This window comes from Juglans regia, chromosome 4 (assembly GCF_001411555.2).
Source record: "Juglans regia cultivar Chandler chromosome 4, Walnut 2.0, whole genome shotgun sequence".
Taxonomy (NCBI): domain Eukaryota; kingdom Viridiplantae; phylum Streptophyta; class Magnoliopsida; order Fagales; family Juglandaceae; genus Juglans; species Juglans regia.
In genome coordinates, this window is record NC_049904.1 from 16,294,359 (window position 1) to 16,309,417 (window position 15,059).

Here is a 15,059-nt window from a genome sequence, read left to right on the forward strand (position 1 = left end):
CTTGAAGTGTTATGTTTATGAAGTGGTAATAAATTTAAAATCAATGTTTCATTATGAACTGTTATAACTTCTAGGTTTCATTTTTTCTTTTTTTTTTAGATACAAAGATATAAATCGATTCTAAACTCTACCTAAAGGCACTAATTCAATTTTTATATTATTTTGTCAAAATAAATAACCCTATAAACCATTTTGAATTTCTCTACTATAAAACTTTGTCTTTCTCTAGATTTCTCTCCCTTATATACAACATACATAATGATCTGCGCATCACGTGAGTTATAAACTCATATATATATATATATATATTATGCGGTAATTTTTTAAGATTAATGATATATACAAATCTTAAATATATAAATTTTATACATATTTTTATAAGAAAGACCCACCGTTAACTCTTTTTTAAAGTGTAGAAAACTCTTTTTTTTATGAGGTATACTTTTTTGCAAAATAACTTGTGCATTTTAAACTTATCATTACTTATTTTAATATATATAAAAGAAGAGTTTATTATTCATCATTCTATATACATTATATCACATTTATTTTTATTTTTAATTTAAATTTTATTAAATTAATTAAATAAGTGTGATGTGTAGTACTTTAAATTTTGTACAAAACAATAGAGCTACAAAAAGAACCTTTTGATGCCGAAATATTATTGGGAGAAGTTACTATTTATAGCAGCTATTTTTGTACACATTATGTGTCAAAATCTACACCACATATTTGTTAAATTTAAAATTAGAGATGGATGAGAGAGATGATGAGAGAGAGCGGAAACGAGAGAGAGAGAGCAGACATGAGATAGAGAGCAAAGATGAGAGAGAGAGAGAGAGCGGAGATGAGAGAGAGATCGAGATGAACAGAGAGGACAGAGAGAGCGGAGATGAGAGAGAGAGAGAGTAGAGATGAGAGATCGAGATGAGAGAGAGAGCAGAGATGATGAGAGAGAGAGAGAGGAGAGAGATGCTGGTGAGAGAGATGAGAGAGAAGCCGCTGCATTTGAAGAAAAAAAAAGAAGAAGGAAAAAGTGGATGAGAGGCATCTACGTAGTGTGTGCATTGTGTGCACCACTACAATAGATACTTTCTTGCACTTATCTTTGAAAAAATCTTCTCAATAGCCTACTGTTGACGGAAACCCTAACACACCTAATGTTTTGGGTTAAAAAAAAAAAAAAAAGACTACTATATAAAATGTGTTGAGAGTGCAATATAAAGTAAATTGTTGTATAGTATAACTCTTTATCTTTAATGCCTCTAAAGAGGGAACAAAATCTCCTGTTGTACGTCCAAACGTTCTTCCCCCGTTTCAACCGCGGCGCCCTCCTTTGTCTCTGTCTCTCTCTCACACACACACACACACAACACAAGCTCGCGAGCGCACACCCTCCTTCTCACTACAAAAAGAAGCGCACCTGGCGCGCGCTCTCTCTCTCTCTCTCTCTCAGACTTCCCGTTCTACTCTTGCTTCCATGCCCCCGTCTCCAGAACTTGAAACCCACATTCCATTTGAAGGCGGTGTTCAAGCGTTTGTCTGGTGCAGGGGATAAATAGGTGGATATGGATACGGAGTCCCGGGCCATCACCAGAGAGTCTCGACTGGTATTTCCCTATTTTCTCTCGTTTTCATATTTACTGGCTACGTTTTGTAACAACTTTAGGGCTCTCTCTGTGTATTTTATCGTGCTTGGTTGATGTGGAAATGTGGTCCAAGAAACGACGCTCATGAAGGGCTGTCAAGGAATTTGCTCCTTCTGTTTTATTTATTTTTCACCTTTTCTCCCTTTTACTGGTCGTCTAATTTTTCTTAGTAAAGGTTTGGTATGCACCCAAAAAGAAAGGAAAAGAACAGAAAGTCTGTGGGTTGAAAGAAAACATTATATGTTAGGCTCTGTTTGCGCCTTCGCTATACTTCGGCTTCTGTTGGAATGGGGATTTTCTATTTGCAGAAAAAGGTCGTTTAAATGCTAGGCTCAGTTGAGTGCAGGTGTAAATTGATTGATTTAGATTTATAAATATGAACGTTTTTTGCTTCGATGGAAAATATTGGCTGGCTACCTCTTGTTACGTTATATCTTCCACTTCCTAGGTTTTTTTTTTTTTTTTTGACATAAACTTCCTAGAGTTTTTGCTTATTTTTAAGGTAAATTTGGAAGTGCTTTGCTGCTCATCATCCCCACACACTACAAGCAAATTTTTTTTTAATTTTTTATTATTCTTAAACTTATTGAATTTTTCTACTCATCATTTATATAAACACACATTTGGGAAGAGAAAAAAATAAAAAAAAATGTGGTGTGTGAGAATGATAAATAGAAATTTTCAATTTGGTCACATTTCTCTTGTGCTATACCCGACTTTGTATCAGGAGACGTTTCGGTGAGATATGGAATTCTCAAAATTCTAAAAAATTTTCTTTCTTGTAATTTTATTCCCAAACATTACTCAAACACAAAACGTTCTTCAATTTCAAATATTTAACTTTTTCATCTAATTATTACCTCATCATTATCCAAGCACAAAAGTCAATATAACTTTTACAAACTTAAAACAAAACCCAAATATCATTACAAAATTTTCAATCTTCAAGACAAAAATAATATTCAAATAATCTTTTAATTTTATAATATTTTTATTCAACTTTTTCTCTCTCATTTTTCAAAACCCAATAAAATATCTGAACTTAAACTATTTCACTACTATTCACATAATTCTGAGATACTCTAAGTTTCCAAACGAGCCCTCAATCCCTGTATTTCTTATTTTTGAGAAATAAAAGCTGGTGGTTTAATCTATTTAGAAATAGGTCATTGTCAAATTTTGCGTCTATTAATATTAATGGAAAACACGTGGTTCAATCACAAATTGTCACATAGCCATTATAATCTTTAAAAAAATAAATATTTTTAAAACTAATTTTTATTATAAAAAACAGTTTTTATCATTAAAAAATAGAAAAATAAAAACAAAAACTGAAGGATAGCCACCGGTGGTGGCAGCCACCACCGGTGGCTGTCCTTCAGTGTTTTTTTTTTAAAATTTAAATTTTCTATTTTTAATTATAAAAATTGTATTCTATTATAAAAATTATTTTTTAAAAAAAATTGATTTATTTAAAAAAAAATTATAGTGGAATGTAGCAATTTGTGATTGGGCCATGTGTTTCTCATTAATGTTGATAGATAGAAAAGTTGATGAATGGACCTATTTTAAATAGTTGAAACCACAAGGTGTTTTTTCTTAAAAAAGAAAAGCACAGGGAGTTGATCCGAAGTCAGGTATAACACAAGGGGTGTGTGTGACCAAATTTACCTATTTTTAATCCAAGTAAAAAGAAAATTTAAGTAATAACAAGAGAGGAAAAAAAACTACGAGAAATTGGTTGTGAGAGCTGTTTATTCTGTTGTTAGTTAAACTCTAAAGTCACCAATATACTTAATGGTTCACTGATAATGTTCTCCTTTGTTGTACTGATTTATTTGGCCTTTTTACACTCACATCTCTAACTGTACAGAGACGGGCAAAAAGTTAATATGTCATTTTTGTTATCTTCTGTTCTTTTTTTTTTCTTTTTTTAATTTTCCTGTTATTTTCCGCATTTTCTCCTTATTATGGACGTTTCTCCTCAGTCGACATTTTGAAGTTAATTGATTTTTCATAATGTTTCTGTTTTTAGTTGGACATGTTATGAAGATAGCCCTTTAAATAGTGAAAGCCAAATCCTCCTCTTTTTTACTTCTTATAAAAAAATAAAAAAATAGTCAAAGGCAAATCTGAACTATAGGGTAATTTGTTGATTTACAGCTCCATTCTCAGTTGTTGAATATATTTTTTCCGTAGAAGTTATGGAGAAGTTTGAAAAAGTTGGATGAATAGTGCATGATCAGGAGTATATGCATTATCAAGTGCTATTGTTTTCAATACTTTGTAGTTAAGGTAATTTATTACCATTCTGTTATTTTGTCTAATTGTTAACTGTTGACGTGTCTGTTACTTGCAGAAATTTTATAAGACTACTCTATGTTTAGCATACCAGAGTTTTGGTGTTGTATATGGTGACTTAAGTACAGCACCAATCTTTGTATACAAAAGCACATTCTCTGGGAGGTTGAGACTTCATGAGGAAGATGATGAAATTTTTGGGGTGCTTTCTATGGTTTTGTGGACTTTAGCTATAAGCCCTCTCTGCAAGTACATTATATTTGTATTAGGAGCAGATGATAGCGGTGAAGGTGCTCTTAAAGATCTGTGGTACCTTGTATCACCTTATGTTATCTCAATAACTGTATACATACTTTACTTGGGTTCCTCAAAACATTCTCATTGGTGCAGGTGGAACCTTTGCTCTGTATTCATTACTCTGTAGGCACACAAAGGTTGGCCTTTTGGGTTCGTCCCATGCGTCAAATGATGACATGCCTGCTCACAACTCTGGATTTTCCTCCATGGAAACAAAGGCTAGCTCTTTTCTAAAGGATTTCTTTGATAAGCACCATAGCTCTCGTATTCTACTGCTGTTAGTTGTACTGTTAAGTACTAGCATGGCTATTGGTGAAGGTGTTCTGACTCCGCCAATGTCTGGTATTTTTCTCTCTTTGATAGATAGTTTGCTTTTGATCGTTTAAGCAATAGAGGCCAAATCCTGAATTGGTTATTTGTACTGCACAACAAGTTAGATGTCACTTCCCTGTCATTTATTTAAAATAGCATCAGTCTTTAATACCATTTTGTAAATAAGTCACTGGCATTATGTTTTTGGTATTTTGTTTGTTAATATGGTTCCTTTCTGTGGCTATTACTGAGTTGGATAACGGATTCGTTTTTTGTTCTGCTTTTCCAGTCCTTTCAGCTGTTTATGCCATCAAAATCAAGGCCACAGGTCTTCATGACAGTAAGTGTAATGAGTGTTCCTGTTTGCTTTTCTGGTGGAGGTAATATGGTATTTCTTGTTTCTTCATTTCAAATCAATTAAATTCCATCCACTTGAAGACAGCATGCCTAAATCCATTTTTCTGGTTCTTAGAAGAAATCTCATAAAGTTTGCAATATCTTAAACCAGGACGAGATTTTTATTTATTTTAAGTCTCTTTGGATAAGATTTGGATGCTCACATATTAGTAATTGATATTTTCTATTTGAACTTTTCCTATTATGTTTTCTGTTCTGCAGATTATATTGTACTTGTTGCTTGTGTGATTTTGGTTGGATTGTTTGCTCTTCAGCATTGTGGGACACAGAGGGTCGGGTTTCTTTTTGCTCCTATCCTTATTGCTTGTCTCTTGTGCATTAGTGTGGTTGGTATATACAACATCATACACTGGAACCCCACATGTTGTCAATGCTCTGTCACCGTACTATATATATAATTTTTTTAAAAAGGCTGGAAAAGATGGATGGAGTTCTCTTGGAGGCATTGTCCTATGCATTGCAGGTTTATTGGTTTTCGCTTTCACTCAACTGTTGTTTATTAAAGGTTTGTTTTTTTGAATTAACTGAAACCATTCCTTATTTCAGGTGTAGAGGCCATGTTTGCTAATCTTGGCCATTTCTCTCAGCTTCCTATCAGGGTATGTTTTTCTCTCCATTTTGTACATATTTATGCTAGTTTGTTAACCAGCGTCGAATCAGATGCTATAATCTGTTCAGATATCGTTTGCGAGGTTCAAACTGCACATTTTCTATACGAATGTTTCTTGTATTTTGTTATGCTAGGTAGTATTGATAGTTTCTCTCCCATACCCATTTCTTCTAATTTAAGCAAATCAGTTATCGGTTTCTGATCATGGTTTCTGCTAAACACCATAATCATATATCTTTTGTACGGGCAGATTGCATTTGCCTTTGGTGTTTACCCTTGTTTGATTCTGGCTTATATGGGTGAGGCAGCTTACCTCTCCAAGAACAAGGAGGATCTTCAGAAAAGTTTCTACAAGGCTATCCCGGGTAAGATCAAACACTTGTGTATACATTTATTACATTTATTTCTTAGATACTAGAATCGTACTTATTGCTAGTTGAATGCATGAAGTTTGTTATGTCTTCATTGAAATGATGCCACAAGCTGTTCTAATGGAAGACAGTTTTGTATTTATTCTATATTTCACCTATATGCTATGCTCATATACTTTCTGTTAATGATTTGCATGGTAGTTTCATTATTTTTATTTTTCTTCCTTTGATCTGTAATTAGGCAGTACAGTAGTTTAAATTTGTAAAAGTTTGCACCTTGATTTTTCTTACCATATCAGATCATTAGTTCTAAGGTACTTATTTCTGTTTGGGACTACTTAAGATGCTCATGGAAATATTTGGAGATTGGATATAAACTTGTCAAAGTGGTTTCTTAGTCAATCTAGATAGTTCTTATTATTATCAAAATGGGTCAAAGATTATAGGATATTTATGAAACTTTACTTTAAAGCATCTCAGAATGTGGTCTATAGGCCATTAATATTTCTTTGATAATGAGGTCATTTCTTGTTTCACCTTCAGTGTGACCAAATAGGAGATGTTTGATGGTGCTGACTGTTGCATGGTCTAATTTAAGGTTCAAGTAACCTGTGGTTTCCTCAGCTAACCAGAGATGAAGGTTCAGTCTCCAATCTCCATGGAGAAACTAATGGGCTGGATCTTCTCCAAAACATAGTGAATAGAGACTTGGGAGGATTGAGAGGGTTCTTGCATGCCATTATGCTCCTGCCCTTTTTTCCCTCCCCTACCGACGTTGACCAGAAGCACCAAGGTCCATTGCATTTGATAGTACTAAATGACATGGAGCCTCTATTATTTATGAAAACCATCATGCACTTATATGTGTAAGGCTTTATTTACATGTTCATACTTGAACCAAGGCTGTGAATGTCCTGGATGATTTTATAGGAAGTTCTTCCTTCCCTATGTTCACTTTCAAGATACATAATTGAACTCTTAGGGCTTGGTTCTTGTTGTAATGGCCTTGGTCTCGGGGGCATGGATGCCCCTTGGCCACCAAAAGATTTTGAAATTTTTTTCTCTTTTAGTAGAAGGATGTGTAAAAGAAAGAGAAAAAAAGAAGGGTAACGTTCAGTTTAGGAGAAGAGCAGCCCCATGTCTCTCTAAGAGAAGAAGCACAATGTGCTTCTCCTTGTTTCCCTTTTAATCAAGAATTTTTAAAGACTTTTTTTTTTATATATATAAATGTATCGAAATTAATGTTTTTTTCAACTTCTAGGCTATTGTAAAAGGGATTGGGGAGATCTTTGTGGCAAATGAAAAGTAGATATTTTAATTTTTCCGAATTCCAAGTATGTTCTATTCCCTACAAATCATGTCCTTTGATTCATGTAAACTTAAAATTCTTGATTTAGTTTATTCCGTTGTGCATATGGTTAAATTATGTTGCATTGTTCATGTCATTTTCAATATTTTTTATTTTGAGAATTTAGGTTGAACAATATGAGGGAGGAAATGTAACGTCCCAATGGAAGATCTAAACCATATGGCCTATACTCCAAAAAGGACTAGTCAATGGTACAATTGGAGCCCCATTAGAACCTTATAAAGATCAAGAACTTTTCCTTCCCAAATAATGTGAGATCTCATTCACCACCTACTCTTATCCTTATCATATGGGGTATCACAATCTTCTCCCCTTAAATTCCCGACTTCCTCGTCTGTCTGTCCGTTGTAGATGACATGACTCAAGTCTCACATTCCTGGTTGAGATAGGCTCTGATACCATTTGTAACGCTGTAACACCCCCTTCCTGTAGGATAGAGATATTACTAACATTCATAACATAATGCCCGTTGAAGAGATTCAAATACATGAAAAATGCCTCATTTAAAAAAGACGTCAACTAAATTGAACCTAACTGTCTTCGAATCATGAAACTAAAAGCATAAGGTAAAAATATAAACTAAATTAATTCGTGTAAATAACACTTATTCCTTTCTAAGTCTTTACACTAGATCCATTCTTGGTCCTCTAGCTCTGCGTCCTCACACTTATCATCTGTGACAGTTAAACATAAAAGAAAACAGAGAAACAAATAAAAATGAGTCAAATACTCAGTAAATAACACATCATACTGTAAAATATAACCTTGCTTAGCATAGACTTAATTTTTGAAAGACTCTTCATACATACATCATCACAGATTTACAATCATATTGTAACATAACTTAATTTTTGAAAAACTAGCTTTACGTACATATATCGTCATAGATTCACATATCATATCTATTCATCATTAACATGAGCAGAATCATACATAATCATGGCAACCATGTAACGTGAATGCATAAATGACTGACTTCATGCATTTTCTAACAAATATACATGACTTGTTTATCTTGTCTTTCACTTATCATATGGTGACCCACGCTTACGTCCGTGGCACCGCATAACTTAACTGGTGGTGAACACACTTAAGGCCATGTTTTCCTTAACATATGGTGAACCACGCTTAGGTCTATGGCACCGCTTATCATAACTAGTGGTGAACACGCTTAGGTCTGTGTCACCAACATAACTTGTTATGAACACGCTTTGGTCCGTGTCATCCTTAAACATAACTTGTGATGAACATGTCACCAACATAACTTGTTATGAACACGCTTAGGTCCGTGTCATCCTTAAACATAACTTGAGATGAACACGCTTAGGTCCGTGTCATCCTTAAACATAACTTTAACTTGTTATGAACACGCTTAGGTCCGTGCCATCCTTGAACATAACTTGAGATAAACACGCTTAGGTCCGTGTCATCCTTAAACATAACTTGTGATGAACACGCTATAAACATTTCATGGAGTGAAACAAGTTTAGGTCCATGTTTCACTTAACATATGGTGAACCACGCTTAGGTCTGTGGCACCGCTTATCATAACTTGTGGTGAACATGCTTAAGTCCGTGTCACCCTTAACATCTTATCTTTCTTAATGCATGAGAAGTTTGTTGGACTTCATGAATTTTTCTAGGATGTCATATACATGTACATAGCATAACATGACTTGACATGACATAATGTGATCTGAACATAACATTCTATTTTGTATATGATCTGAGAACTACATGAACATTACATGACTTACATGGTCTAAATACTTCATGACATTACATTGCATGGCATACGTGTGATTTTCATGACATACCACACATCAAATCGCAATCCATAATTGCATAACATACATCAACTCACTTACACGCATATCATTATAATTCATTGAAGATCATGAAAGAGATCTAACACGTGCAATTATATGATCATACTAATTACCTCTTAGCGTTGCTTCCACAATCTCACATCGTAGCTCGTGACCTCTACGAGGCACTAATCGTCACTAACTTTCCTAGAAAGATGTCTCTTAGCATTCTAAATGCTTAAAATCATATATAGAGATAATTTAATTACACTAAGATTAATACATAATAATATTGTTCAAAACTCATAACATATTCCTTGACTTTTATTTAAAAATATAACTTAATAATTTTATAAAAATCCAGTTAAAAGTCGATTGGAATATTAACTAAATAATAGGTTAAAAAATAGTTTAAAAAAAGATACTTTAAAATTATGCTTTAAATTCCTTAAATATTTCTGGTAAAAAATAAGTCTATGCCTCATATATTTATTCAATTAAAAGCTAAGCCCATTAAAACAACGTACCAGAGTGTTTTATGAAAAATAAACCCAGCCCAACCTACTATATCATATAAAACACGTCCAATAAGACTCAGGTTAATAGGAGGGCATTTTGGGAAAACAAGCATAACTGGGTAGGGGCATTTTGGGAAGGTTGAAGGTAAAGGAAATAAAAGAAACACAGGCTTACTGGGAAGACAACAGGTTGTGCAACTGGGACTCACTGAGAGAGGTGGTTGGGTGCGAAGGTGGCTCTGGGTGTTTGAGGGTGGCCGGCGACGTAGTAGCGGCTCCTCTGTTAGGGTGGTGAGAGAGAGAGAGAGAGAGAGCTTAAACTCAATTACCGAGAGGGAGGAAGGGTGAGTGATACGGCAGTGGGTTACCTGAGGGAGTGGGTGTGACGAGACTAGGATGGTTGGCAGTTTATGGCACCGCGGGCGGTACTCCGACGACCTGGGGTGATCGGCGGTGGCTAGGCAGAGTGCTAAGTTGTGCAAGAGTGAGTTCTTCCTCCAGATATTTTTGTGTGTTTAATTCAGAGGGTTTCGTGGGATTTTATAGACGATGGGGAGGGGAGTGGCGTGGCCGCATGAGTCCTCAGGAGATATGCTAGTGTTCAAAGTTGGCTACACTTAGGAAACTATTCCTACGAGGATACAAACACTGAGAGGCTTTTTGAAGAGTTTGAATTGGAGTTAGTTTCAAACTAGGAACCTATTCCAATATGGGAGCCTAATGGATGACTATACGAAGATTTTGATAGGGAAAGACTTACTGTTTTAATTTATCTATTAGCATATTTCCTAAAATAATGATAAAAAAATAATACTAATTTTAAGCCTAGTATGTTACAAACTCACCAATGGAAGACCCAAACCATATGACCTATACTCCAAAATGACTAGTCAATGATACAATTGGAGCCCTACTAAAACCTTATAAAGAGCAAAAACTTTTCCTTCCCAAATAATGTGAGATCTCATTTACCACCTACCCTTATCTTTATTATATGGGAGATCTTCAATTGTATCATTGACTAGTTTTTTTGGAGTATATGCCATGTGGTTTGGGTCTTCCATTAGGGTGTTACAATAAAAAACTTTAAATTTAAAAACTTAGGTTGAACAATATGAGCGAATAAAAAACTTTAGACTATAAACATTGTTACGAAGCTTCAAATAAAATAAACGGAGCAAGCTTTTTCAGTTATGAATATTGTTAAGACAAGTTTTCAAAACACAATGAAGGATGACTTTTTTGAGACATTATTTGGTAATCTAAATTGAGAAGGAAATTGATGGAAGATTTAGGGTAGGTTTGGGGGTTGAGATGAGAATTTTGTGTTTTGTTTTGAAGTTTAAAATATTAAGTTTTAATATTATTATTGTTTTGGGATTTGAAAAAGGTGTATTGGAATTTGAAAAAGTTGAATTGTTTATTATATTTTGTATGGAGATTTGAAAAAGGTGTAATGATGAGATGAGATAAGATGAGAATTTTGTGTTTTGTTTTAGCCCCCAAACCTGCCCTTAATAGGGATGTGATGGTTGATTACTTTATTTGCTGAAAGAAAGTCGAGTTCAATTCCATAAATAATATTTTTTTAGAACTTTTTAATTTACATTTTTTATAGGTAACTTTTGAGTGTACATGTAAAGTCCCAGCCAACCAATTATAGTTTTATATACACTTTTAAATTATCTTTTAATTTTGTTCTATACTAATTTTAATATATAGTTCGTCTCCCCCATACCAGAATCCTGGTTTCGTCTACTTGGGGGTAGGCTTCCCCTAAGTCTAAGGTTCGAACCTTGGTGCAAGCAATACTTAAGGGACACATTCCATTGGTGAAAAGCCTTCGATGTTTATGATCTGATCTATGTGATGTGGGTTGTTGCATGGGGTCTAGGGTTTAGCCAGGTAAAAGATATGCTGTGTTTGCACGGTCTCCAGGGTTCCTCGCCATAAGAAAAAGATATATGACTGGCTTTTCACATTGGGCCCACTTGGCTTAATTTGTATAATTGTAACCTAAATGATATTTGGCTGAGGGAAGTTCTGAAGGCTGAATGGCCAAGATTGGTTGATTTTATTTGTGAGAAAGTTGAACTTTTCATTATCATAGTTTTATCTAGAGCTTAAAAAAGAGGGTCCAGAGACATATTTACAAAAGATGCCAAATCTATACCAGAAGAAGAGGGTGCCCGCGGGGGTGGGGTGGGGGGTTGAGAGCAGAAGAGGGACAGGGAGAGAGAGATTAGGGTTGTCTATAATTAGTATTGTGGGCTACTGAAAGTTACATTAAGGCTTATTGGTTGAACAGTGTTAATGAAGAATTAAAATGCAGCTGGTGTAAAACTTGGGCGGGATCTACTAAAAGGCTTTAGTTTAATGTGGGGGAACAGATTCGGAAAAGATGTTGTTTTATTTATTGTGTACGATGAGGGGGTTTAAATTTTATTGTGGCATAAACGAATGGTAAGTGGAGTTCTCTCTGTTTGGAGTGCTGTTCTCTCTTTTTTTGGTGTCTATCTCTTTTTTTGGTGTCTATTGTGGTTTGTGGTGATGGTGGTGGTTTAATTATAGCTGATACTGCAGGTGAAGGGAGTGGGGAGAGGAACCGAGAGATGTCAAGATAAGCCATACACGTTTCAGCTAAACTGAGTTTCATCCACTTGTAGTCTTTGCTAGTTGGTATGTAATGGGGAAATGGGATGATGGTGTTTTGAGTACAGCAAATTTCTTAGTTTGACGTATATTTCTTAATTTGTGGTTATTTGCTCATTGATCCAAATTTATTGATTTCTTTCTAGATTTTTAGTTTGGTCATAGTAACATTTACTCTGGGGTAATCTCATTTTATTTTCTCCTCTCTTCATCCAGAGGTTGTTTTCTGGCCAGTTCTTACCATTGCAACTCTTGCCACTGCAGTGGGAAGTCAGGCAGTAATTTCTGCAACCTTTTCAATTATCAGCCAGTGTAGGGCATTGAGGTGCTTCCTGCGTGTTAAGATCATACACACATCAAACCAAATACATGAGCAGATCTACATACCAGAAGTCAACTGGATCTTGATGATTATGTGCCTATCTGTCACAATTGGTTTTAGAGACAGACATGATAGGCAAATGCATATGGTATGTTATAGACAAACATTTCCATGCATTCCAACATGCACCCACATACTTTTACGTAAAGACACACACTTCTATTTCTTTTTCCTACAATTTTGTACTTATTTCCATCACATTCATCATTTTTTACCTGTTTTATTTTTTGTACCAGGCCTTGCTGTCGTCACAGTAATGTTCATTACAACCTGCTTAATGTTTCTGGTAATCATTATGATCTGGAAGTGTAATGTTTTGGTAGCAGCTGCTTTCCTAATTTTTTTTGGATCCTTGGAGTTGTTCTATTTCTCTGCTTGCCTTGCCAAATTCACGATGGGGGTTGGCTTTCACTTACTTTCTCCTTCCTAATTTTTTCTGTGATGTCCATCTGGCATTATGGAACTTTGAAGAAATATTCATTTGAATTGGAGAACAAGGTATGCTTGAATACACTTCTAAGCATGGCACAAACACTTGGAATAAACCGTGTTCCTGGGATCGGCCTAATCTACTCTGACGTGATCTCTGGGGTTCCACCAATGTTTGGTCATTTTGTCACCAACTTTCCTGCTTTTCATCAGATTCTCGTATTTGTGACACTTCAGACCTGTGCAGTGCCAAAAGTTCTCCTGCCAGAGAACAATTCCTTGTCAGTCGCTTTGGCCCACCGGAGTACCATATCTTTCGTTGTATTGTCAGGTATGGATATGAGGATGCAAAGAAAGATAGTTATGCTTTTGAGAGACGATTAATGGAAACCATGGCAGAATTTCTGCTGCGCAACTGTGAATGGCAGTGAGGCCACTGTTGAGACCTCAGGTAGATGGAGGTCATGTGCTATCTGAGAATGGAGCTGGCTCTAGCCAGAGTGAAGTGTGATTTTGTGGTGTGAGATGTAGCCAGGAACTGGAGAAGTTAGAGGCAGCAAAGGAAGCAGGTCTGGCTTATATGATGGATAATACTAGTGTCATAGCCAGTGACGCATCCTCATATATGAAAAAGTTTGTCATCGACATTGTGTATGCGTTCTTGAGACGGAACTGTCGATGTCCAGCAATTGCTCTTGGGGTGCCCCGCACACCTCTTTGATTGAAGTTGGAATGGTTTATCGTGTATAGTTTCTCGGCAAACTGGGATCGCATATTTTATGAAGCACAGTGTGAACTGAGAAAAGGGGGAGAGGAGGGGGGAGAAAGAGAAATATATTAGGCATGATGTGGTAACTCTGAGGAGGCCAAACAGTGTCTGCAGCAAATTGAAAATGACTAGGTTTATGTAACCAAATGCGCAGTGTATATAATTTGTTCTAAATTGTTACCGGTGGTTCATGTAATGAAACTTGTTTTGGTTCAGGATTACTTTCATTCTGTATTTTGGGCAAGTGGGGTTAAAAATATAATGACAACAGGTCTTGTTTTGTTTGGTTTTTTCTTCAAGGCAATTGGTGTCAAAGGGATTTGAGGACCCCATGAAAGGGTGCCAAGGAGTTTGTGCTGGAGATACTAAAATATCCAATTTAAACTCACAAAGCGACCCCCCAAAAGTCATGCAGAACAGCACAAAAGCTAATCACATTTAGCCCCGGTTTGGATTAGAAACTCATATCAACTCATTATTACAACTTTCTCAAATTTTCACACAATATATTATAAACAATTTAACTTTTTCTAATCTCAAAACAATAATAATATTCTAACAATATTTTATTCAATTCATCTAAAATCATATCAATAATCCAAAACAAGGTGGGATGAAGTGCAGCCATATGCTTTTTTATTAAACTCCAATTACAATCAATATGTACCATTCCAAACCAATAAAGCTTTGAATACCGAAAGTATAAAAGAAAAATAATTATCTCAAACATCAAAAGAATTGCTCTTCCTCCCTAAATAGCAAAGAAAGTAGAAAGAAACACTCAAAAGTACTGTTTGTGAATGGGATCATAAGACTCATGGTGGAGAGAGTTAAACAATGGTAGAGTTGTCAGGCTTGGAGTGAGTTGGAGAGGATGAGGGGTAAAATTTAGCTGTGCCTGCACTTCCTGGTGGCGGAGTTGGTACCCCATAAACCTGAGCATTTGTACGGACGTCTTTTCTCCCTTTGGCTCTTCCCAAGAAGTAACACCCGAAACCAAGCAGTAGGCAGAAGAAAATAAAAGGCAGCGAAATCACCACCACCATACCCATTTTTTCTCCGAGGATGATTGAGAGAGAGAGAGAGAGAGAGAGAGAGAGAGGTTTGTTAAGTGCACTTTGGGGAAGAGAGAGGACTAGGAGGGGGAGTAAATAGAGGTGTTTCGGTCCTCGGAT

At 35.6% G+C, this 15,059-nt stretch overlaps 2 protein-coding genes across 2 annotated transcripts; one reads left to right on the plus strand and one right to left on the minus strand.

Annotated features, from left to right (window-relative positions):
* The first annotated feature begins 1,317 nt into the window (after positions 1-1,317).
* Positions 1,318-14,393, plus strand: LOC109004737 (probable potassium transporter 13). The gene is given in 15 exon segments (XM_035689068.1): positions 1,318-1,610; positions 4,009-4,240; positions 4,341-4,589; positions 4,849-4,899; positions 5,178-5,332; positions 5,334-5,439; positions 5,523-5,575; positions 5,837-5,951; positions 12,521-12,757; positions 12,760-12,774; positions 12,923-13,072; positions 13,075-13,373; positions 13,376-13,532; positions 13,535-13,818; positions 13,821-14,393. Coding segments are annotated over 15 exon segments (2,190 nt in total). The 5' UTR covers positions 1,318-1,568; the 3' UTR covers positions 13,866-14,393.
* A 98-nt stretch (positions 14,394-14,491) lies between these two features.
* LOC109019090 lies at positions 14,492-15,059 on the minus strand. Its single transcript, XM_019001312.2, has one exon. The coding sequence runs from the start codon at positions 14,934-14,936 to the stop codon at positions 14,715-14,717; it is 222 nt and encodes a 73-aa protein (XP_018856857.1). The 5' UTR covers positions 14,937-15,059; the 3' UTR covers positions 14,492-14,714.